Source organism: Galeopterus variegatus, unplaced genomic scaffold, assembly GCF_000696425.1.
Source record: "Galeopterus variegatus unplaced genomic scaffold, G_variegatus-3.0.2 Scaffold4193, whole genome shotgun sequence".
NCBI classification, from domain to species: domain Eukaryota; kingdom Metazoa; phylum Chordata; class Mammalia; order Dermoptera; family Cynocephalidae; genus Galeopterus; species Galeopterus variegatus.
Window position 1 is genome coordinate 156,733 of NW_007730304.1, and position 26,705 is coordinate 183,437.

A 26,705-nucleotide genomic window follows, 5' to 3' on the forward strand; every position below is an offset into this window, starting at 1 on the left:
CTGAGCCAATATCACGAGGCTGGCTTATCAAATAGCAACGTCCAGGAATTTCATCTTTCAGGGCATGGTCAAGTTTACTGTAGGTGCTACTCAGTCAACATCCAGCTCCTACATTAACTAGGTCAGTCTCTTTGTCCCCTGCTCATTACACATTTCATTTAATCAAAAGATTAGTAGCTCCCATTTTCCCTAACTATTTTGATTTGCAGAGACAAACTTCTCTAGAACTTGTACTTATCATTTATATATGGAATGCAGAGGGAAAGACCTTAAAACTTCCTTAAAAATTTAAAGGGGTACAATATGTTTCAGCAAACAAAAATAGAGTTTAGTTAAGAGATAACTGGACAAAATGAGGTAATGCTCTAATGTATTTCTTATAAGCTGAGATGGTGAAACAATAATGTGTAAAATAAAGGATTTAATAAAAACTTTTCAAATTGCTTTCCCCCTCCTTTTAACATTACCTAACATATAAGAGAAATAAGAAATCTTAGATATACAGCTAGCTTTTTGGAGCATCACAAGACTAATTCTTCAAAGGAGAATAATTACCATTATTTATCAAATAAAATATAACCTTGAAGTTTGACTAACACCATTTGGAACTCAGCCAGTCTCCAGGTGGAGCTGGCCTCGGAGCTCTGGCAGAAGCACTAGGTCAGTGCTCACTGCCCAGGCAGGAGTTTATCACTCAACTCGACCAAGAGTCTTCAAAAACGTTCATCAGTAGCATTTTCAACTGACTCTTTCGAATAACAAAAGAAGTAACTTCCCCCTGCAGGGTATAGAAACATTTTAAAGAAATAGTTTAAGGTTTGTACTTAACCTAAAAATTCAGCTGAATATTGAAGACCATTCTTCAGAAAACTGAAGTACACAATCATTCTTCTTTTATAAATCTGCTGGTGCCAACTGCACCTAACTGGTAATATACAAGGAGAAATAGCTTAGCTTCTTTTACAAAAATGCTAATTACTATATAAGATCTTTCAGTTCCCTGTCGGTCAGTTCATTCACTTCCATGATCTTCTCTAAGTGTTCCATATACCGGCCATGGTCCTGCAGGAAGTGAGGGACCCTCATGTTTTCAATAACTGCCAATCCTTTTAAGCGATCCACATCTTCGTAAGAAACCTGAAAAAAGGAAGATGGGTGCATTTTAAAATGTAACTACAAATTACATTTTGAATATGAATTTCTTCCCTGGGTCTTAAATGAAAGTACTATCATGCATTACCTAATGACAAGGATACATTCTAAGGAATGCGTTCTTAGGCGATTTCACTGCTGTACGATCATCACAGAGGGTACTCACACAAATCTAGATAATATAGCTTGCTACACACCGAGGCTATATGGAGTAACCATTATAACCTTCTGGGATCACCCCCGTATATGCAGTCTGTCCTTCACCGAAACATGGTTATGCAGCACATAACTCTACAGAGATCACTTGTCAAATTACTTTAATAGCTGCAAAATAACAAAACTCAGTGGCTTACTTTTCTTTACTTTGTTAAATAAGAATTATTTGTCTGCCTCCATCATACCATGACCATATTAAAAAGAAGATCGAAAGTTAGCATTTGATTTAACACTCTATCTTGAATCTACTCAGTTTGTCTAAAAAGAAGACAACTAAACTTAATATATATATTTGTGAGAGAGATTCTACACCCAAGCAAATCTTCTGACTAAATCTAAATTTGAAAAAATCAAGAATATAGCTAGAAACACCATATTATAAAATAAGAAAATTAGCATAATTATATATTGGACTCCTATTTCTATTTAACTTGGGAAAGAATAATTTGTGATTTGTGTTATATTCTTTGCTTTTATTTTGAATTTTTGTAAGTATTATTAAAAATTTCACATCTCTTTCATTCTACCATATAAGAAGTCAGTCCTTCACAAGCATTTATACTAGGTTTAGGGGTGAAACTTTTTAAGTTCTATAAATTATCTTTGCATCTTTTTTTTTTTTTTTTTTAATATTTTATTTATTTATTTATTTAATTAAAAAAAATTTACTGAATCAAAATTGATTATTCATATTTTGGGGTTAAACATTGAGAAATGTTGATCAAATCAATATTACTAGCATATATATTGTTACAAATCATAATTATTCTTTATGCCCCTTGTCCAATCTCTCCCCATCCCCTTTCCTTCCCCCTCCCATGCAAATTACCCTAGATTTTTTTCTCTCCTTCTGAAAGAATAATGGTTACTCTGTTGATTTGTTGCCTAGATGATCTGTCCAAGGCTGAGAGGTGTGACCAGTTCCCCCAATATTATCATATTGCAGATGCTTCTTCTGTCACTCTGAAATGGGCTTTGTGGAGAGAGACATCCTCTTCTTTTCTTTATCTCTGCTGGTGACTCTCCTTGTGTCAATGCACTCCAGTGGTTGGTGGGCCATCTGTGTGGTGGTTGTGGTGTCTAGCCACTTTCACAGCAGCCATGGTTATTGTGGGCTGTGGTGGGCCATCAACATGGAGGTGATGTTTTTGGCACGCTCCTTGGTGCTGGCAGTGTGCCTGGTTGGCAGGAGCATCTGGTCCCTGGCTCCAAGCCTCGGGTCCCCGAGTGGGCCCTGAGGCACTGGCTCAGTGTGCCTGGTTGTGGGTCAGGGGTCTGGTCCCCAGCTCCAGACCTTGGGTCACTGGGCAGGCCCCGAGGCACTGGTGTAGTGTGCCTGGTTGTGGGAGGGGGGTCCGGTCCCCTTCTCCATGCCTTGGGTCCCCAGGTGGGCCCCGAGGTGCTGGCGTGGTGTGCCTGGTTGTGTGTGGGGGGGTCCAGTCCTCAGATCCATGCCTCAGGTCCCCAGGAAGGACCCAAGGTGCTGGTGCAATGTGCCTGGTTGTGGAAGGGGGGTGTGGTCCCCGACTTCATGCCTCATGTCCCCTGGTGGGCTCCAAGGCGCTGGTGGTGTTCCTGGGCCAAAACTAATTTTTTGTCCTTTGCTTACTTCTAAAACAGAGAAACTTCATCTTTAAGTTCCAAAACATAGTTGACTGTTTAAAATAGTATTGCTGGGTTGGCCACTTAGCTCAGTTGGTCAAGGGTCCAAATACCCACACTGGCCAGCTACAAAACAACAACAACAACAACAATACAATGCCACAATAAAAGAAAAAAATAAAGAAACTAAATAAAATACTATTGTCTTCTGATCAATACTCTTTCAGGTTCAGTAGGAAGGCTTTAAGAAATCATACTCATAGGGCCGGCCTGGTGGCGCACTGGAGAGTGCACCGCTTGGGAGCACGGCGGTGCTCCCGCTGAGGGTTCGGATCCCATGTGGTGACCGGTTCCCGCTCACTGGCTGAGCGTGGCGCGGGCGTGACACTGAGGGTTGCGATCCCGTTACCGGCCAGTAAAAAAGACAAAAAGGAAAAAAAAAAAAAAAGAAATCATACTCATATTACATCTTTATTTTACTAAGTTTTAGTTTTTATTATTATTTAAATTACTTTAGTATTTACACCACTAAATTTAATGAAAATAGGTTTGTTGATACTGTTATGGCTCAGTAATTCTTAAACCATTCTGAGTTTATTATAGGAGAGAATAAGTAAATATACTGATATTGGGAAACAGGTTCTCATTTTAAGAGACGGGAGATATAAACATGGAATGGGAGTGGAGGTGTGAAAAAATCCTTAGGGTCTGATTTGAATTGGAATGCTCTTATGATTTAAAATAACCCATATCCATGGGTTCCTTGTCTGTGGATTCAACCAACTGCAGACCGAAAATATTTTTCAAAAACAAATTGTGTCTGTACTGAACATGCACAGATTTTTTTTCCTTATCATTATTCCCTAAACAATACAGTATAACAACTATTTATATAGCATTTACATTGTATTAGGTATTGTAAGTAATATAGAAATTATTTAAAGTACATGGAAGGATGTGCATAGGTTATATGCAAATACTACACTATTTTATATAAGGGACTATCCCCCACAGATACCGAGGGACTGTTGTATATGATTTGCTCATTGAAAAGGTCTAGAAGCAAGAGTACCACAGTAGCAAGGTGCATACTTGGTGCTCAGATCTTGTTTTCTTTTTTTGGTTTTTTTTTTTTTAGATCTTGTGCTCTAAATACCATTTCTCACTAAAACTAATCAAGTCTTCACAGAAGAAATGGCTAATCTCGGATTTGGGTTGGAAAAGTACAAGATGAGCCCAGAACATTTTACTTTGCCAGAAAACGTTGAGACATATTTAAGAAACATAGGATCAGCCATGAAAACATTGAATCAAAAAGAATAAGTCCATAATAATACTATAGAAAAGGGAAGTAAAAGAAGAAACGTAACCAAATTAGAAGATCCCTATTTTATTATACCACCAGTGTAATAATTGATTTGGGCAAGAATCCTCAGTGGATGTAAAAAACCATTCCTCAAAAGGTTGTCAGGGAACAGTCCATTCACAGGTATCTCCCTACAGATTACTTATTAACGTAGTGGGGGAAAGATACATTTACAATGGTGAGAACTGGTAGATACTAACTCACCCCAGTGATTGAACAGAGCACCCGCAATAATGGGGCACAATGGCATGTGTTTTCTAATGTGATACAGTGGGAAATACACAACATCACTCCTGTAGTATTCTTGCCAAAAATGTTTAACCTGAATCTTATCATGAGGAAATAATCCAATAATCCAGATGGCAGGAATTCTCAAGAAAACTGCCCTGGACTCTCAAAAATGTCATGGAAACAAAAAGAATGGAGTGAGGGGGACTGTTCTAGATTAAATGAGATGAAATATTATAACCAAATGCAATGCATAAATTGTGATGGGATCCCAGACCACACACACACAAAAAAAAAGCTACAAAGGACATTTTGGAAACAATTTGGGAAATTTTGCCATTTGGTTCTATGACAGAACCATATTTCTTCCCTCCCAATATCACATAAAGAGAACTTATTCCAACAATAAAGTAAAAATAGTTTGAACTTGAGTCTTACTTCATCATAAAATCAAGCTGCAGGAAATGGTGACCTAGTGTGTTTGGGGACTCTGTGTCACTGTTTTTACTCACCTTCCCCAGAGCGATCAGCAGATGAAAGTCTATGGTCTCTCTGTATCGGAGGATTTGAAGGATTCCATCCAAGTATACCTGGTCTTTACTGAAACACCCTAGAGGAAACAGAACAGTGTTTACTTTCTGATGTGATCAGATACTAACCCATTCTTTTTTACTGTAGAAATCAGTCCTGTATTTAAAAAAAAACCTCTAATTTGCCAGCATGTATTTTTATTTAATTATCTTCATAACATAAAATGTAAGGTCTTGGGGAAGGTACCAGCACAGTATACAGATGAGTAGCTTCGGTTTAAGAATTCCCTGCCCCCAGTTCCCCTCCCCATTATTAAAATAACATCCCCCATCCCATTATTAAAAAAGGACTGGTAATGCCCCTTCCCTCCTTAAAAAAAGACTATGTTTTTTTTTTTTTTTGTCCTTTTTGAGACCGGCCGCACCACGCTCAGCCAGTGAGCACTGGGAGCGCACCGGTCATCCCTATATAGGATCCAAACCCGCGGCGGGAGTGCTCCTGCGCTCCCAGCGCCGCACTCTCCCGAGTGCGCCACGGGCTCGGCCCGAAAAAGACTATGTTTTAAAAACACTCTAGGTGATTCTGATACTATTCCTTCCTATGAAAACAAAAATCAGAACTAGATTTTAAAGAATAGGCAGGTTTGGAAATACAAAAAAAAAAAAAAAAAAAAAAAAAAAAAAAAACCATGCAAGACGACGACATGAAAAGTAGGAACAACTCACGAGATCTGAGCCTTGTTAGGAAAGGATGTTCTATTTACAAAGAAAACCTTTTTTTCCATCTTGATACATTAAGGAATTATTGTTAATTGTGTTAGGCATGCTAATAGCATGGGGATTACAAAAAAAAGTTGTCCTAATCAGTTGAGATGCATACTGAAATATTTATAGGTAAAAGACATGATGTTGGAATTGGCTTTGAAATACCGTAGAAAAACAGGAACTTGGAAGAACAGATGAACCACATTAGAAAATGTTGATAATTATGGCTGGCTGGTTAGCTCAGTTGGTCACAGTGTTGTAACACCAAGGTCAAGGGTTCGGGTCCCCATACTGGCCAGCCGTCAAAATAAAAAAAAAGAAAATGTTGATAATTACTAAGATCAGATAATGTATTAATGAGGGTTCAGCATATCAATCATTCTCCTTTTGTATATATTTGAGATTTCCCATAGTAAAAAGTTTTAAAAAAAGGGTTGGCCGGTTAGCTGTTAGTTAGAGATGGTGCTGATAACACCAAGTTTTTGATCCCTGTACCAGCCAGCCGCCAAACAAAACAAAAAAAAGTTTAAAAAACCCAAAAACAAAAAGGGGGGGGGAACCAACCACTCTAAAAGTGATGTGCCTCCATGCGGTGTCAAGGGCAACATGAAAGCCCCGTGCATCTTGGTACAGAGCACTAAAATACCGGCAAGGGAATCTAGACTGGAAATGGCAGACACGCTGTTTATCGAATACTCAGCCTGGAGGTAGTTACAGGCAGGTGTCCTCCTCTTTCCTGTTTCCTCTCTTGCCTGGTCCTGGCTCTCAGGCACCACAGTCATACAACTACATCATTGCTACAAAACGTTAATGTGGGCTGGGCTGGCAACAACTGCCACTGACTTGAGTATTTCCAAGCTCCAAATAAATAGCTTAAAAATACTTTTAGAAGAACATTTGTTGATATATTAAACTACTCTGAAAGTCTAAATAACTTTTAAACCAATGTTTCCAAATTCTTATCCCTTTTTCAAAGGCATTTTTGTATTGCCATATACTTTGCTTCTTATCTTATTAAAAACAAAAAAACCCTAAATATTTTGTGGGCAATCTGAAGTCTTAAGGCTACTGACAAAATTTTTTAACTTTCTATTAGAGCAGCATACTTACTGAGAACTAGAACTGCTTGTGAACATAAACACACACTGTGATTGCACTCTTTCCCTCTATTTTCTTTAGACAAATAATAAATCAAAGAGTGCTAGACATTCCCAATGAAACAACAGATTCAGGAAAGATCACTGATGGACGCTAAAACCATTAGATAAAACTCTGTTTGGGAGCAGGATATTCACAGTCTTTGTCACCTCACAGATCACTTATTATTTACAAAGAGGAAAAGGAAGATGTACCTTTAGAAAGGAAAGAGTTCATAATCATCACCTTAAATGAGGATCATACTTGGCATTTCTAATGGTGAGACAATCTATCATTAGGTGGCTCTTGATGTGACCCAACATACTTATGTAGTATTCTTGCCAAAGACATTTTCCCTGAATCTAATCCTGAGCAAACAATCAAACACATACAGATTGTGAGCCATTCTATAAGAACACTGGCCTGGACTTCAAAAAAAAAAAAAAAAGACACTATCATAACAAACAGAAAAGCTGGGTACAATTGCTCCATATTTAAAAAAAGCTAAAAAGACATAACCATCAAAAGTAATTTGTGAACCCTAATTGGAACTGGATATTTAAAAAAAAAACAGCTATAAAGAACATTTTTTGGAACAGTTGGAGAAATTTAAATATGGTGTGTATACGAGGGTACTTCAAAAAGTTTGTGGAAAACTGGGATTAAAAGATAATATGATTCCACAAACTTTTTGAAGTACCCTCGTATACACACCATATTTAAATTTCTCCAACTGTTCCAAAAAATGTTCTTTATAGCTGTTTTTTTTTTAAATATCCAGTTCCAATTAGGGTTCACAAATTACTTTTGATGGTTATGTCTTTTTAGCTTTTTTTAAATATGGAGCAATTGTACCCAGCTTTTCTGTTTGTTATGATAGTGTCTTTTTTTTTTTTTTTTGAAGTCCAGGCCAGTGTTCTTATAGAATGGCTCACAATCTGTATGTGTTTGATTGTTTGCTCAGGATTAGATTCAGGGAAAATGTCTTTGGCAAGAATACTACATAAGTATGTTGGGTCACATCAAGAGCCACCTAATGATAGATTGTCTCACCATTAGAAATGCCAAGTATGATCCTCATTTAAGGTGATGATTATGAACTCTTTCCTTTCTAAAGGTACATCTTCCTTTTCCTCTTTGTAAATAATAAGTGATCTGTGAGGTGACAAAGACTGTGAATATCCTGCTCCCAAACAGAGTTTTATCTAATGGTTTTAGCGTCCATCAGTGATCTTTCCTGAATCTGTTGTTTCATTGGGAATGTCTAGCACTCTTTGATTTATTATTTGTCTAAAGAAAATAGAGGGAAAGAGTGCAATCACAGTGTGTGTTTATGTTCACAAGCAGCTTATCCAATCCTGCCCCATCCTCCTTTTTCTCCCCCTCCCCCCTGTAATTACGCTAGATTTCTTGTCTCCTTCTGAAAGAATAATGGTTACTCTGTTGATTTGCTGCCCAAATGATCTGTCCAATGCTGAGAGGCATGAGCAGGTCCCCCAATACTATCATAGAGCAGATGTCTCTTCTGTCACTATGAAATGGTCTCTGTGGAGACAGACATCCTCCTCCTTTATCTCTGCTGGTGACTCTCCTTATGTCAACTCACTCCAGTGGTTGGTGACCATCTGCGTGGTGGTTGTGGTGTCTAGCCACCTTCACGGCAGCCATGGTTATCGTGGTGGCTGTGGTGGGCCACCCACATGGAGGAGATGATTTTGGCCTGCTCCGTGGTGCTGGCAGTGTGCCTGGTTGTGGAGAGTGTCTGATCCCTGGCTTCATATGGGCCCTGCTGCACTGTCCCAGCATGCCTCATTGTGGGAGGGTGAGTCCAGTCCCAACTCCTTATCGGCCCGGGAAGGCCCCGAGGCACTCGCATGGGGTGGCTGGTTGTGGGAGGGAGGTTTGGTTCCCTTCTCTATGCCTCGGGCCCCTGGGCAGGCCCTGATGTGCTGTCCCAGCATGCCTCATTGTGGGAGGGTGGGTCCAGTCCCAACTCCTTATCCTGGGTCCCTGGGCAGGCCCCAATGCGCTGGTGTGGTGAGGCTGGCTGTGGGAGAGGGGTTCGGTCCCCTTCTCCATGCCCTGGGTCCCTGGGTGGGCCCTGAGGCACTGACATGGTGTGCCTGGTTGTGGGAGGGGGGTCCGGTCCCATTCTCCATGCCTCGGATCCCTGGTGAGCCCTGAGGTGCTGGAGTGGTGTGCCTAGTTGTGGGAAGAAGGTCCAGTCTCTGGCTGCTAGCCCCAGGTCCCCAGGTGGGCCCCTAGGCACTGGTGGTATGCCTGTATGTGGGAGTGGGGTCCAGTCCTTGGGTTCCTGGGTGGGGCCCCAAGGTGCTGGTGGTGTGAGTGGCTGTAGGCAGGGGTCCTACCCCTGGCTGCATGCCTCATGTCCCCTGGTGAGCCCCAAGGCATACATGGTGTGCCTGGGCCAGAACTAAGTCTTTGTCCTTTGCTTAGTTCTAAAACAGGGAAACTTCCTGTGGGAACCAGTACTTGAGCTGTGTGGTTGAGGTAAATTGCCCTGGTGGGCCCCAAGGCATTCATGGTGTGCCTGGGCCAGAACTAAGTTTTTGTCCTTTGCTTGCTTCTAAAGTAGGGGAACTTCCTGTGGGAAACAGTACTTGAGCTCTGTGGTTGAACTAAATTGGTTTTGCTGCTGTTTCCCTAGGAAAGGCTTTTTGTGCAGCTCAGGGTTTAATAGTTGACCTTATAGGTACTTCCAGCTCTCCAGAGATCTGGTGTACCTGGGTTGTGTAGAAACTCTGATCTGGGTCTGAGTTTTTTCATCAAACTGTATCCCATGCAATTCTGCATTCCTGACCTGATTGGGGGGCGGATTGCCTGTCCTTGCTGTGTTCCCAGTGTTCCCCCGGTGGGCCCATCTCCCTCACCGCCCATGCTCCAAACACTTCCCATAGGACAGGCCCTGCGCTGGTCCCTTGTGATGATGCACCGGCCTCTGAGTGGCTCCCCTTTTTCAGCTGTTCTGGCTCCTTGTTCCTGCGTGGGTCCATTGGAACCCTGTTAGTGGTCTTGCTTTCCTGGGGGCCATCAAAGTCCTCTTCTCCCCTTCCACTTCCAAGTAATTCGATCTAAAGGGCATGGCTGGGCCGGCCCGTGGCTCACTTGGGAGAGTGCGGTGCTGATAAAGGGCATGGCTGCGGCTTCTGCCGGCTCCTGCTTCACGCGCTCCAGCATTAAAGTGGCCGCAGCCCAAAATGCTGAGAGCAGGTTTTTCTTTCTCTCTTCATGGTTTCTCCCACCTTCGTGAGTTCCATTGGTCTCTCCTCCTCTTCACCTGAGCTCCAACGGCCCCAGCCTGACTGATGTTACATTTTTTTTTTTTTTTAAAAGATGACCGGTAAGGGGATCTTAACCCTTGACTTGGTGTTGTCAGCACCACGCTCAGCCAGTGAGCGAACCAGCCATCCCTATATGGGATCCGAACCTGCGGCCCTGGTGCTATCAGCACTGCACTCTCCCGAGTGAGCCACAGGTCGGCCCTGATGTTACATTTTTATAGTTGTAAATTCGTTGATTTGTGGGAAAGAGTGACACTGGGGACTGTCTATTCTGCCATCTTGACGGGAAGTCTCATATTTATTAATATTGCTGAATTAATGTTCACTTTCTTAAATGTAGTAATGATATTGTATAAGATAGAAGAATGTCCTAATTCTTAGAGATGCATGCTCAAGTTTTTAGGAATGAAATGTCAAGTCTAAAATTTACTTTTAAAAAGTCAGAGAACATCATTACAAAAATGAAGACAACATACAGGATGGTAGAAAATATTTATAAATCATATAACTGATGGGAGACTTGTATCTAGAATATATAAAGAACTCTGACAACTCAATAAGAAGAAAAATAAATTTTAAAATGGTCAAAGGATCAAAACAGACAATTCTCCAAATAAGACATTTGTATAATGGCCAATAAGCACATGAAAAGATGCTTAACATCATTAGCCATCAGGGAACTGCAAATCAAAACCACAATGAGATGCCACTTTGCACCACTGGGATGGTTATAACAATAATAATAATAATAATTTAAAAAATGAAAATAGTGAGGATGTAGACAAATAGGAACACTCACACACTGGTAGGAATGTAAAAATGTAGTCGCTTTGAAAAACATTTTGGCAGTTCCTCAAAAGGTTAAATATAGTTACCATATGACTACAATTACACTGCTAGGTGTACATCCAAGAGAAATGAAAACATCCACACAAAGACCTGTACAGAAATGCTCACAGCAGCTTTATTCATGACAGCCAAAATGAGGAAACAACCCGAATGCCCATCAACTGGCAAATGGATAAATAAAATGTGATATATGCATATAATGGAATACTAATTCAACAATAAAAAGGACTGAAATACTGATACATCCTACAACACGGATGAATCTTGAAAACATCATGCTAATTAAAAGAAGCCAGCCACAAGGGATCACATACTATATGATTCCATTCATATGACATGTCCAAAAAAGGTAAATCTACAGAGACTAAAAGTAAAAACCACTAAAAGTGGTTGCTTAGAGCTGGGGAGGAGGGGTGGAGAATGACTGCTAATGGGTACGAGTTTCTTTTTGAGGTGAGGAAACATTCTGGAATTACACAGTGGTGATGGTTGCACAACTCTGTGAATATTCTAAAAACCACTGAACTAGACATTTTAAATGGATGAATTATATGTATGTGAATTATATCTCAATAAAGCTGTTTTTTAAAAGAGAGAAAGAAAGCAAAAATGGCAAAATGTTAATAATTGGTAAATCTAAATGAAGAGTATACGGGTGTTCATTCTACCATTCTTTCCATATTTTGTTGGTCTGAAATTTTTCAAAATGAGCTGGGCAAAAATAATTCTAAGAAAATGTGGTTTGGGAAAACTAGCACTGACCTCAAGTAACAAAGGTTTAATTTTTCATAGGTGAGTAAATTCAGAGATTAGGATACAACCAAAATCACTAGACAACTAGTCAATAAGTCAGAAAGCTTACAGTCAAGAGACCTACCTGGTTGGGAAGTATCAGTCCATCCCCTCTTGGCTCGTACACAATAATCCCATCTTGTATTGGGGTCCTCGACAAACCTGCCAATATCTCTGAAGAGTTCGCAAAAAGACAATTGGCTGGCTCGATAAACAGTGTAGTAGAGGAGGGCAGCCCTCCATAAAAAGGGGTCTTTTCTAAACAGGACACTGTGAATACTTGCCAGTCCTTCCTCTGTGGGATTGTTTGGCTTTAGCTCATGTTTCTTACGGCCAGTCCAACTGTTCCATGGCTGCTGGAGGTTGTTAATACCTCGAAAATAATGTGTGCCTATGGAGGAAAAAAAGGCATATAAATAAAAAGAAATGCCATTCTTGTTTTAATTCTTCTGCAAAAGAAAATTCCACCAATAATTCTAAAACCAAATTAGTATGAGCCTACAGATCAAAATGAACTAGAAAAATACCTGACCCTAAAACGTTCTGGATTTGAAGGAGTATGCTGCCTTCAGAAGGAGCACATGTCTCATTAAAGGAGATAAAACCTTCAAAACTATTTTTTTTAAAGAGATGAATCATAGACTTGATATTTGAAAAGAATCTTAGAGATCACTTAATTCAACCTCTTCAGTTTAAGGAGGAGTAACTGAAATCTAGAGGAGTTAAATGACTTTCCAAGCTTAACACAGCTAAACAGTGCCCTAAAAAAAATCTAATTTAAGGGCTGGCCCATGGCTCACTTGGGAGACTGTGGTGCTGATAACACCAAGGCCATGGGTTTGGATCTCATATAGGGATGGCCGGTTAGCTCACTGGGTGAGCATGGTGCTGATAACACCAAGTCAAGGGCTAAGATCCCCTTACCAGTCATCTTTAAAAAAAAAAAAAATTAATTTGAAATGAGATGTAAATATATTAGCTTTAGACCAAGGGAAGCTTAACAATCTCATGACTTTTCGCCAAATATACTACTAAGAAAAACCCATTCTAAAAATAACATTTCTTTGGAGCTAACTCCTGATATTGCAGATGAACCAGTGGAAAAGGGCTGCCCCTACCTATTTCATGCCTCAGCATTCCCTCCAGCCAATGCTCCCGCGCAGTGGCAACATTGATGGTCAGAGTGGGACATCCATTCACTACTGTCATTGAAGCTCGGGAAAGCAGGTCCTCAGTTAAATGAACTACGATCTAAGGAGCAAGAGGAAAAATACATACACACATACATATATATATATATATATATGTATGTGTGTTTTATATATGTATATATAAAACAAAATGTAAAGGCACAGGGACAAAAAAGTTTTCACAGAAAACAATGGGTCCATAAATTAACACTATTTTTTTTTTTTTTTTTTGTCCTTTTTGAGACCAGCAGCACCGTGCTCAGCCAGTGAGTGCTGTGAGTGCACCAGTCATCCCCATATAGGATCCGAACCCACGGCGGGAGCGCTACTGCGCTCCCAGCACCACACTCTCCCAAGTGCGCCACGGGCTCGGCCCCAATTAACACTATGTTTTTGTTTACAACTACCTTGAATCTCCCAGAAACTGACAAGATGGAATGTACAGCCATTTACCTTTGAACCTTCTAATTCTGCCCCTTTGGGAACTCAAGAACCTTTACTGGGTTGAAGAGAAAGCAGATGGCTGTGCGGAGGAAGATACAGAGGACTTACAACTGTACTTCTGGAGTTTCTCAAAAGAATCCCTGGCTAAAATGATGCAAACGAATGTATAGGAGCCAGAGTCCTGTTCCTGCTGGTGCCAGGGTTCTAAGACTGACTACTAAGAACGGACTACTAACGAGAGAGGCCACTGGGCAATTCTCTTCATTAACAATATTCATAAAGTAATTCATAGAAACCCACAGCTATACAGAAATGGCAGTAAGAAAAACAAAACAAAAAACCTAAACACATCAAAACAATTCAATGCATCAGGAACTTAGACTTACAGTACTTAATGAAAACTCTGGATTTCTAATTTAATGAGTTAAATAGGTTTGAGAAAATGAAACGTGCAGGACAAAACCACACGGCACTGACTGAGAGTTCAAATGCCACAGCCAGCTCCTCGCGGCCACTCGTGCTTCCTACCTCCCCGAGGCAGCCTTCCTTCAGCATGTACTTCCTCACGTGACTCCAGATTCGAGTTTTAGACAGCAAGCTACCACCAGTGGCTTGTTCAAATTTTTCATAACTTCCATATTTCTGTAAAGTCAGTTCCAAAATATTGATGGACTGTAAAAGAGAGAAATAATGAGAGCAAATAGCCCCCTATTACTTTGGGATGAGTAATAAGCTACCTATATTCTTATTTATCATGACCCATTCCAGGTTTGTTGATTTCCAAATTAAACTGCGACTGAAGTGACACATTTTTCTAATCCTGAACAACTTCCATTCATTTTTGCACACTTGTACAAATGCCTGTGCACTTAGAAATAGTAACTCTCCTTCCCTATGTTCATCTCTCCTTCACATAAAGATAGAGAGACTCGAGCACTGCATATCCTGCTGATATCTGATGGGCTGAGAAGCTGGACAGAGAGGCTCCTGGCTTCTCAAAGATCATTTGGTGGTTTGGCAGGAGAACTCAGAGTGAAAGGTATGTCTCCACACTTGTCACTAGATTACCATTACCATTTGGAAAAAGAAAAAAATGTTTTCACATTATATGAAGTCTGCAGTTTCTGGACTGGTGTCAAAGCAGTAAAGAGATTACAGAGTAGGTCTACCTGACTGAATGTCCTAACTCTGTCATCTTCTAACTGTGTTACCAAGGGCAAGTCACTACACTTGTGACTTTGTAAATAGGGATAACAATAATAATGTCTACTTCATAGTTTTGTTGTGAAAATTTAGTCACCCTTTGTGAAGCAGTGTCTGGGACATACTAAGTAGTCCATAAATGTTAACTATTACATCATCATCGGTATATCACCATTCTTTATAAATACTACCACTGTAGATAACATGCCCAACACAAAAATTATAGAAAAGCTCATATATTACAAATCATAATTCAATATACATATATCCCCATTGGAAAAATATACATTACTAAGAAACTAGGCATATATCATAAAGTTATCATAACAAGAAATGGCTTCAATAGGCTTTGCCTGGCTTCTGTTTCCAAAATCGTTATTAAAGCCTTGCTATTTCAAGTGTGGTCTGAAGGTCAGCAGCACTGGCAAAGTTGTGGAAGCCGGTTCCAAATGCAGAATTTTGGCCCTGCTATCTTCATGCCTGTTAAATCAGAGTGTGCATTTTAACGAAATCCCCAGGTGATTCAAGTGTACAGTAAAATGTACAAGGATATCACAGAAAGGCAAATATAGCACAAGTGCCCCAGAGGCTGATTTACTCATGACAACTACGATAATTAAAAGCAAAAAACAGCACATAATTAAAAACTCATGTTAGCAGATAAGCAAAGATACACTAGACTAATGGTCACCAGTCATCCATAAATTGGAGTGAGAAAAATGTGAGAACTTTGGCCTTAGGAACTGCAGAAGAAAGAGAAGTCGTACCTATTATATTGGACTAACAGACCTAATAAATAAGGAAAAAAACTATTATAATTTCTGCTTATAGGTTTTTCTTAAGCATGTACTTACTTTCGGATAAAATTAGCTTTTCTAGGCATATGCTCACTCAATAGGAAAATGTGGTTATCTGGTTACTATTTATTATAAATATATAAAACAGTTTAGAGAATTAAGAAAAACTTATATACAGGCGTTCCTTATTATCACAGATCAAAGAATGAATAAAGCAAAGAGTAAATAAAAATAGTGAAATATTTTGCTGGGAAAGAATGTAATTTTTTTTTTTTGTTCGTTTGAACACGTTTTATTTCTCTTGGGTATGTGCCTAGGAATGGAACATCTGGGTTATGTTATATGTTATGTGTGTTACCTGTTAACTCCATGTTTAACTGCTTGAGGCACCACCAGACTTCTCCACAGCAGCTGCACCATTTTACATTCCCGTCACCAGTGCATGCAGCTCTGATTTCTCCATGTCCTTGTCAACATTTGTTACTGTCTGTTTTTTATTCAACCATCCTAAGGGGTGTGAAGTGCTGCTTCACTGCAGTATGTTTGTTTGTTTTGGTGGCTGGCTGGCTCAGGATCCAAACCCTTGACCTTGGTGTTATAACACCACGCTCTAACCACTGTGGTTTTGATTTGCATTTCCCTGATGGCTAATGATGCTGAGCATCTTTTCATGTGCTTGTTGCACATCTGTATGTCTTCTTTGGAGAAATGTCTATTCACATCCTTTGTCTACCTTACAATTGGGTTATCTGTCTTCACATTATTGAGTCTTTATATATTCTACTACAACCCTGTTATCAAATATGTGATTTGCAAATATTTCCTCCTATTCTGCGGTTCCTTTTCGCTTCCTTGATGTTGTCCTTAGTTTTTTTTATTTTGATGATGTCCCATTTGTCTATTCTTTTCTCTTGTTGCTTGTGCTTTTGGTGTCATATCTATGAAACCATTGCCTAATCCAAGGGCATGAAGGTTTACTCCAATGTTTTCTTCTAACATTCTACAGTTTCACCCTTTCATTTATGTCCATGATCATTTTGAGTTAACTTCTGTATATGGTACGAGGTAGAGATCCAACTTCATTCTGTTGCATGCGGATACCCACTTGGAAAAGGCTATTTTCCTTCCACTGAATTCCCCTGGAACCCTTGTCAAAAATCAATTGACCATAAATGTGAAGGTTTTTTTCTGGACTCTCAACTCTATTCCATTGGTCAGTCTGTCTGTCCTTATGCAGGATCACACTGGCTTGATTACTGTTGCCTTGTAGTAGTTCTGAAATCAGGAAATGTGAGTCCTCCTACTTTAGTCTTCCTATTCAGGAATATTTTGAATATTCAGGGTCCCGTGCAATTCCATATAAGTTTTAGGATCAGTTTGTCAATTTCTGAGAGGAAAAACCCATTTGGGTGTTTTGATAGGAGTCATATTGAATCTGTAGATCTACTCAGGCAGGATACCACGTTAACAGCAGGAAGCTGTAGGATCCATGGACATGACTGTCTTTCCGCTTACTTAGGTGTCCTTTAGTCTCTTTCAAAGAACACCCATTATTCTTTTTTTAAAAAATTTATTTATTGAATCAAAATCAATTATACATATTTTTGGGGTTGAACATTGAGATATGTTGATTAAATCAGTATTACTAGCATATATATTGTTAGAAATTGTAATTATTCTTTATGCCCCTTGTCCAACCTTTCCCCTTCCCCCATTCCATTGAGATATGTTGATTAAATCAGTATTACTAGCATATATATTGTTAGAAATTGTAATTATTCTTTATGCCCCTTGTCCAACCTTTCCCCTTCCCCCATTCCATTGAGATATGTTGATTAAATCAGTATTACTAGCATATATATTGTTAGAAATTGTAATTATTCTTTATGCCCCTTGTCCAACCTTTCCCCTTCCCCCATTCCCCCCCTCCCGCCCCAACTGCCCTAGATTTTTTCTCTCCTTCTGAAAGAATAATGGTTACTCTGTTAACTTGTTGCCTAGATGATCTCTCCAATGCTGAGAGATGTGATCAGGTCCCCCAATATTATCACAGAGCAGATGCTTCTTCTGTCACCCTGAAATGGGTTTTGTGGAAAGAGACAGCCTCTTCTTTTCTTTGTCTCTGCTGATGACTCTTCTTGTTAGAATGCATTCCAGTGGCTGGCGGACCATCTGTGTGGTGGCCATGGCGTCTAGCCGCTTTTGCAGCAACTATGGTTATTGTGGTGGCTGTGGTGGGCCACCCATGTGGGGGTGCTGTTTTTGGCATGCTCCTTGGCACTGGTGGTATGCCTGGTTGTGGGGTGTGGCTGGTCCCCTTCTCCATGCCTCTGGTCCCTTGGCAGAGCCCAAGGCACTGGTGCCATGTGCCTGGTTGTGGGAGGGGTCCAGTCCCATTCTCCATGTTCTGGGTCCCTGGGTGGGCCCTGAGGTACAGGTGCAGTCTGCTTGGTTGTGGCAGAGGGGTCCATTGCCCTTTTCCTTGCCTCGGGTCCCCAGGCAGACCCCAAGGTGCTGGCATGTTGTGCCTGGTTGTGGGAGGGAGGTCCGGTCCCCATCACCATGCCCCAGGTCCCTGGGTGGGCTCCGAGGTGCTGGCATGCTGTGCCTGGCTGTGGGAGGGTGGTCCGGTCCCCAACTCCATACCCTGGGTCCGTGGGTGGGCCCCAAGGCACTGGCTCAGTGTGTCTGGTTGTGGGAGGATGGTCCAGTCACCTTCTCCATGCCCTGGGTCCCTGGGCGGGGCCCAAGGTGCTGGTGTGGTGTACCTGGTTGTGGGAGGGTGGTCCAGTCCCCTTGTCCATGCCCTGGGGCCATGGGCAGGCCCTGGGGCACTGGCTTGGTGTGCCTGGTTGTGGGAGGGGGGGGGTCCAGTCCTCTTCTCCATGCTTTCGTTCCCCAGGCTGGCCCCGATGCACTGGTGTAGTTTGTCTGGAAGTGGGAGTGGGGTCCGGTCTGCAGATCCAACCTCCAGTTCCCAGGCAGGCCCCAAGGTGCTGGTGGTGTGCCTGACCTGGAACTAATTTTTTGTCCTTTGCTTCTAACACTGAGGAACTTCCTGTGGGAACCAGTACTTGAGCTATGTGGTTGTTTGAAATGCTACTTTGCTGCTGTTTCCCTAGGGAAGGCTTTTTGTGCAGCTCAGGGTTTAATGGTTGACCTTATAGGCACGTCCAGCTTTTCAGAGACCCAGTGGATCTGTGTTGTGTAGAATCTCTGATCTGGGCCTCAGTATTTTCATCAAACTGCATCCCATGCAATTCTGTATTCCTGACCAGTCTCCTCTGAGTGGTCCTGTGCTGACTGGGGGGCAGATCAGCTGTCCTTGCTGTGCCCCAGTGTTTCCCTGGTGGGCCTGTCTCCTCCACCGCCCATGCTGCAAACACGTCCCATGGGACGGGCCATGTGCCGGTCCCTTGCGATGACTCAACAGCTTTTGAATGGCTCCCTTTTTTCAGTTGTTCTGGCTCCTCGCTTCTGTGTGGGTCCACGTGAACCCTATTAGTGGTCTTGCTGTCCTAGGGGCCACCTTCTTCTCCCTCTTCTCCCCTGCTGCCTCCAAGTAACTCCATCTGAAGGGCGCAGCTGTGGTTTCTGCCGGCTCCTGCTCCATGCGCTCCTTAAAGCAGCTGCGGCCCGAAAAGCTCAAAGCAGCTTTTTCTTTCTCTCATCGTAGTTTCTCCTGCCTTCATGAACTCTATAGATTGCTCCTCCTCTTCCGCTGAGCTCCAGCAGCCCCGGCTTGGCTATGTTACATTTTTATAGCTGTAAATTGGTGATTTGTGTGAGAAGTGACACTGGGAACAGTCTATTCCGCCATCTTTGGAATGTGATTTTTCTATCAAAATGATAATGTTACAGGCAAGCTGCCACCACGGCCCCGGGACCCTGCCGGAATTCTGAGGTGTGGTGCCGGGGGAAGCCAAACCCAGCTGCAACCAGATAATGAGCACACCAAAGTCACCATTTCCACATGGGTAGCCCACCATAGCCACTGCAATAACCATGGCGACCACAAAGTAGCTTGCCTCTATAGCAGCAGTCACAGACACCGTGCAGATGGTGCGCAAGACTCTAAACTGCATTGACACGAGGAGAGGCACCAGCAGAGACCAAAACAAACAAACAAACAAAAATGAAGAGGTCCTCTCACTCCACAGAGCACACTCCAGAGTAATAGAAGAAGCATCTGATTTACGATAATAGCGCAGGCCTTGATCACAACTGTCTCAGTACTGGACAGATCATCTAGGCAACAAACCAACAGAGGAACAGTTAATCTATCAGATGAAGAGGACAAATCTATGGTTATTAAACAGGAAGAGGGAACTAGATAAGGGGCATAAAGAATAACTATGATTGGTAACAATGAATATGCTAATAAAAAATAAACACATATGTGGCTGGCCTGTGGCTCACTTGGGAGAGCGTGGTGCTGACAACACCAAGTCAGGGGTTAAGATCCCCTTACCAGTCATCTTTTAAAAAATAAATAAATGAAATAAATAAATAAATTTAGTGTAAAATAAATAAATGTTATGTTCAATCATTCTTCTTTGAAGTGCCTATCCTGTCATCATGTCTATTGATTTTTTTCTTCATCAGTTTTTCAACTGGTCCAACCCAGACGGATTTTTGTCAGTGATTACAGAGATCTGCAGCATCCTTCACTGATCTCAAGAAATAAATTCCCAACCTATCTGCATTATAAAACCCCACAGCATGGAGACAGAGATAGTGGTTGGATAGGTAGGAATACATTAAAGCTTTAAAAGAGAAAGGAATGGTAATGAACCAGTCACTTCAACAGTGAATATTTTTGTGTTACAATGACTTCTGCTTCTTTATGCAACTTAACTGTAGGCCAGCAAAATGTGGGTATGATCCCAATTGTGGAAAAAGGAAAAAGAAACTTTAAAAGGCACAGAGAAGTTTGATAGCATATACCAAAAGGCTGATGTTCACATTTGGTAAGGAGTAATGGGTTGCACTGATGTTTATTATTCATATTTTTCAGAAGTTTTAAAATTCTTTATAATATGCATGTATATATTAGTGCTATGATCAGAAGAAAAAAGTTATTTAAAAAAGAGGGAGGTTATCTGTTCCCCTAGAGTTCAGAGATTCCATGACTACAACGCTTGAAAAATCAGGCTTTCACACACTTCCACATGGGTAAGACTTTTAGAGGCAATAAATTTTATGTCAAACCTTTCTCTTCACTGTTATATCATCATTTACGTTAATCATAAAACTGCATCTCCCAACATAGCATATAACTCCACAGAAAATAAAGTGGAGAAAAAGGACGGATGAGGAGGAAGAGATGTGATGTACTGCACACTGGAATGTATGTGTGAAGGTTAATTCTAGGTGTCAATTTGGTCAGATTAAGGCATACTGAGAAACACGGTAAAGCCATCTGCTTAGGTGTGTCCCTGATGGTGTTTCCAGGACAGAGTGGCAGGAGAGCCTGAGTGGACTGGGTGAGAACCATCCAATCCACTGGGGGCTCACAGAGAACAAAAAAAGGAGAAAAAATGTGAAGCCCTCTCTCGATCCGCTGGAGCTGGGATACGCTCTTCTCTCCTGTCCTTGGACATCAGAGCTTGAGACTCTTCAGCTTTTAGGTTCCAAGACTTACACCAAGGACCTGGTTTTGAGGCCTTCGGATTTAGACTGACTCATGCTACCAGCATCCAGTTTGCAGACAGCCTGTCATGGGACTTCTCTTCACAATTGCATGAGCTAATTCCCTTAATACATCCCCTCTCATATATTTATAACATTGCCATCAGTCTGTTTTGTGTTGCTATAATAGAATACCCGAGACTGGGTAATTTATAAAGAACAGAGGTTTATTTGGCTTACAATTCTGGGACAGCTGCATCTGGCATGGGCCTCAGGCTGCTTCTATTCATGGCAGAAAGCGGCAGGCAGCCAGCAGGTACAAGCAGATCACATGGCGAGAGGAAGCAAGAGAGAGAGAAGAGGTGCCAGGGTCCCTTAAACAACCAGCTCTGGTGGGAACTAAGAGAGTGAGATCTCACTCTGTACTCCTTCCCCCAAAGGAGAGCATTAATCCATTCATGAGGGATCCACCCACATGACTCAAACTGCTCCCAACACTGCCACATTGGAAATCAGGTTTCCACATGAGTTTGGGGGGTAAAACATGTCCAAACTCTATCATTCCACCCCCAGCACCCCAAAACTCATGTCACTCTCACATACAAAATAAAATCATTCCATCCCAATAGTCCCAAAAGTCTTAGCTTGTTCCAGCACCAACTTAAAAGTCCAAAGTCTCATCTGAGACCACAGACAAAACTTCTAGCTATGAACCTGTAAAAATCAAAAACAAATTTATCTAATTCCAAGATACGGTGGTGGAACAGACATTGGGTACACATCCCTGTTTCAAAAGGGAGGAATAGGCCAGAAGATATGAGAAACAGGCCCCAAACAAGTCCAAAACACAGCAGGGCAGACATTACATCTTAAAACTCCCAAATAATCTTCTTTGACTCCAAGTCCTGAATCCTGGGCACAATGGGGCATCTGGGTCCACAAAGCCTCAGGAAGTCCTACGCCCAAAACTTTGCCAGGCACAGCTCACTGGGCTGCACTGGTACCGACAGCTTTTCCAGTCCTGCATTGCACATTGCCAGTGGCCCTATAGTTCTGGGGTCCTGGCAGCAGCCCTGCTTCTTTGCCTCTACTAGACATTTCCCCAGTGGGGCTCTCTGTGGGGGCTGACTCCACTTTCCTGCTCCACTTTGCTCTAGTAGATGGCCTCCATGGCAGCTCCACACCTGTGGCAGGTCTCTGCCTGGGCCCTCAGGCTTTTCCGTACATTCTCTGAAATCTGGGTGGAGGCTGCCATGCCTCCCGTTCTGCCAGCCTACAGAATTAACACCACGTGGACACCACCAAGGTTTCCAGCTTGTAAACTCCAGAGCTGCTGCACAAACCACACTTGGGGACTCTTGAGGCAGGGCTGCTCCAGCCACAGTGGCTGGGATGCAGGGAGCAGGTTCCCGAGGGTAGCTGCACCCCAGGTCTGTCCTCCAGAACAATTCGGTCCTTCTAGGCCTCTTGGTCTGTGATGGAAGGGATGCCCTTCCAGACTTCTGAAATGCCTTCAGGGCCTTTCTGCCATTGTCTTGGCTATTAGCATTTGGCTGCCTCATTGCCAAGCTAATGTCTTTAGCAACTGGTCTATTTGCTTCACCCTTGCATTTTTCTCCTGCTCTCTGCTTCTCTACCACATAGCCAGGCTGCAAATTTTCCAAATCTTTACACTCTGCTTCCCTTTTAAATTCTGGCCTTACATCATGCCTTTTCTGCTATAACTCAGCACAGGCTGTTGCAAGTAGCCATGCAGCTTCCTTAATGCTTTGCTGCTTGGAAATTTCTTCTACCAAACTTTCTGGTTCACAACTCTTAATTCCCACCTTCCACAAAGTCCTAGGGCATGGACACAATGCAGCCAAGTTCCTTGCTATGCTGTAGCAAGGATGATCTTTTGCCCAGTTCCCAAGTTCCTTATTTCTACCTGAGACCTCATCATCAGCATGGCCTTTACTGTCCACATTTCTATTAGCATTCTGGTCACAACCATTTAACCAATCTCTAAAATGTTCCAAACTCTTCTTCATCTTTTTATCTTCTTCTGAGTCCTCTAAACTCCTCCAACCTTTGCCCATTACCCAGTTCCATAGCTGCTTCCATATTTTCAGGTGTCTGTATAGAAACACCCTACTCCTCAGTACCAATTTTCTCTAACAGTCTGTTTTGTGTTGCTATAACAGAATACCGGAGACTGGGTAATATATAAAGAACAGAGGTTTATTTGGTTCACGATTCTAGGACAGTTGCATCTGGAATGGGCCTCAGGCTGCTTCTACTCATGGTGGAAAGTGGCAGGCAGCCGGCGGGTACAAGCAGATCACATAGTGAGAGGAAGCAAGAGAAAGAGCAGAGGTGCCAGGGTCTATTTAAACAACCAGCTCTGGATGGAATTAATAGAGCAAGAACTCACTCACTACCCCTACCCCCAAGGGAAAGCAATAATCCATTCATGAGGGATCTGCCCCCATGACTCAAACAGCTCCCAACACGGCCACATTGGGGATGAGATTTCCACATGAATTTGGGGGGGGACAACATGTCCAAACTCTATCAAACATGTTTTATTGATTCTGTCTCTCTGGAGAACCCTAATACAGTATGGCTCCCTTACTTGAAGTCCTATGACCAAAGGTAGACTCCTGATTTTAGCATATGCTGGGAGATGCAGGTTACGTGTTCTGCATTGCTATGGTCTGAATATTTGTGCCCACCCCTCATTCATATGTTGAAATCCTAACCTCCAAGGTAGTGGTATTAGGAGGTGGGGCCTTTGAGAGGTGATAAGGTCATAAGGGTAGGACCCTTATCATTGGGATTAGTGCCCAATAAAAAAGGCCCCAGAGAGCTAGCAAGCCCTTCCACCATGTGAGGACACAGCTACAAGGTGCCATCTATGAACCAGAAAGTGTACTCTCATCAGACACTGGATCTGCCAGTGCCTTGATCTTGAGCCTCCCAGCCCCCAGAAGTGTAAGAAATAAGTTTCTGTTTATGAGTTACCCAATTTATGGTATTTTGTTATAGCAGCCCAAACAGACTAAAACATGTATTTTCTGGAAAATGGTACAGAGTTTACCTTAGATTCCTTAAAACGCTAGATCAACTTTTGTCTTTACCAATGGAACTTTTTTCCAAACAAATCTCACAGAACTCCATCTTAAGTTTTTATTGTCTGTTGGAAAATACTTCAGTGTTTGTGGAGGCAGTAAAACACGCAACGTTTTCTAAGAGTATAGTTTGGAAACCACTACATAGGTCATAACTCTCTTTCACCCCCATCCTTGTAGTCCTACTAAAATACTGCACCACTACCTGAAAGCTTGGAAGATCCCCAAGCTCAGGAGGCTCAACAAATCCATTCTAATGTAAGTCTGAATGTGAAAAGTCCAGTAGATGATTCCTCATACTTGTCTTCAGGCCAACTTAAGCCCTGGATAAGGTGCTTTTTAATCACAGATGAATAACAGAATAAAAAGACAACATAAACCCTATGAAGAAATGTGATATTCCAAGGAAATGGGTAGGAGCTTTACCCTGAAAACTCAAATAAAGAACATACCTCTGAAAGAGTATTAGGTTAAACCAGATGAAACTGCCATTTTTGTAAGTCAAAAATGATTAAATGTGAATAATTTTATATGGTTCAACCTAATATATTCTATAGGAGATCCAATAAAATTTTAGACAGTACAAACTTCATTTCACAAATTAATAAAACCAACTATAACCTTCAAAAATTCTCTCAGACAAAAGGGGGAAAGATCAAAAATGGGACGAAAGGTGGGACATATGGAGTGCAGATGGCTAATACTAAGTGTATTAATGGTAAGAACAGCCAAAGAAAAACCTAAAGTAAATGGTATAGACCAATTCAAAATACAGACCAAAACAAAAGTTGATGAAAAGTTTTGAAAACTTGATGAAAAAGCTGATGAGAAGTTAATGAAAACTTTTCTCAGCTATAAAAAGACCTGAGTAAACTGATCAAATGGTCTCTTCGGATCAGTGGTTGCCTGGGGACAGGGATCAGGGAAGGGGAGCAACTGCACTGTACACCTAAAATGAGTGAAATTTTACTTATTTCCTGTCTGAAAATAAATAAAACTATTTTCTTTTAAAAAAAAATCTCATTATGTTCTATGGAAGTTAGGTGAGAAGAGAACCATCAGGGTGTCTATAGCCCGTTCTGAAAAAGACACAATCTCCACTGCAGCACTCACTAAGTAGCCTCCCTCCAACAGGCTTTAGGCAAGATGCTCCCTACAGTGAAAAGCTAACAAAACTGTTTCTCTTAAAAAATGACTCGATGTGGAACAACCTAAAGATTCAAGTTCACTGAATTACTGTACACCCATTATACAGTCACTGAAAGTTAATCTTTCAAAAAAGAAATGTTGGGAGAAAATGTCTTTGACAAGCAAGCAAAAGTGCACTAACCTCAATTACAGACATTTGGCAAGGGAGAAGGAAAACACTATGATATCAGTAGTGGTTATCTGTGGGTAGTATAATTACAGGATTTTTATTCTCTTCTCTATACTTTTCTAAGTTTTTATGCTGAATATGTATTACTTCTATAACTGGAAAAATAAATGTTCAAGTGCCTTCTACTTTGGAAATTCCAGGCCTTTCTATTCCCTAATTACATCGCCCCACTTGCCAGGTAGTCAATTTCCTTTCTCTGGAACATTTGCATTTAAATAGGGAGCACACAAAAAAGTTTTAAAAAATTCAACCGATATTTTCTGTAGTAGATTAGGGGCTGGCCAGCTAGCTCAGCTAGTTAGTGTGCAGTCTTACAACACCAAGGTTACGGGTTCAGATCCCTGTACTGGCCAGCTGCCAAAAAAAAAAAAGTGTAGTGGATTAGGCAGGGCAGATTGCTGGTAGGAAAAGAGTTGACATCCTTGAGGTCAACTCATGGAGCAGGCTGCTACTTCCCTCATCTATGTGGAAATCTACACCAGATTTATCTACAGACATCAAATATATTCTCTGTTTTTTCCAACTGTAAGAATAGCAAATATAAATAGTAAGCAATGCAGCATTACATATTTTCATAAATCAGTTTAACTCCTGAAACCAGAACATTTTAATATACACACACCTATCCCGATTGTCCAGGTCTCGGTCTCCTAATCTGCATGAATCTCACTTTGGAGCTTTCCTTTGTGTTCATCTTAGTACTTTGGCAACCCTTCCATCACTGTAAGGCCCCATAGAAGACCCCAAAGGAGGCACTCCCTAAAACATGGCGCTTTTCTCTTCCGGGTCCTAACAATCTCACTGGTGCCAAGGTGCAGCCTATCAGAAATCATTACCCACCCTGGGCCAATCAACTACTGCCCCGTGTACTAACCACCCTCTCCCGGAATCCGGCTCTATATAAATGTATGCTTCTCCCCCGAATAAAGCGGAACTTCTCCGGTGAACTGTCAGCTCGGGTCCTGTCATCCTTTCATTGGTGCCGAAACCCGGGAGGAGCTCACCCCTTACCC

At 41.6% G+C, this 26,705-nt stretch overlaps 1 protein-coding gene across 1 annotated transcript in view; it reads right to left on the bottom strand.

Moving 5' to 3' along the window:
- Positions 1-536: 536 nt before the first annotated feature.
- KIAA0895 (KIAA0895 ortholog) overlaps positions 537-26,705 on the bottom strand; it is a 41,509-nt gene continuing 15,340 nt past the window's right edge. The window contains exons 2-6 of the mRNA XM_008586974.1: positions 14,102-14,245; positions 13,058-13,190; positions 12,025-12,330; positions 5,077-5,174; positions 537-1,137 (exon numbers count right to left, since the gene is read on the bottom strand). Of these exons, the coding sequence (XP_008585196.1) occupies positions 979-1,137; positions 5,077-5,174; positions 12,025-12,330; positions 13,058-13,190; positions 14,102-14,245 (840 nt within the window). The 3' untranslated portion in view covers positions 537-978. The remainder of the gene's footprint in view (positions 1,138-5,076; positions 5,175-12,024; positions 12,331-13,057; positions 13,191-14,101; positions 14,246-26,705) is intronic.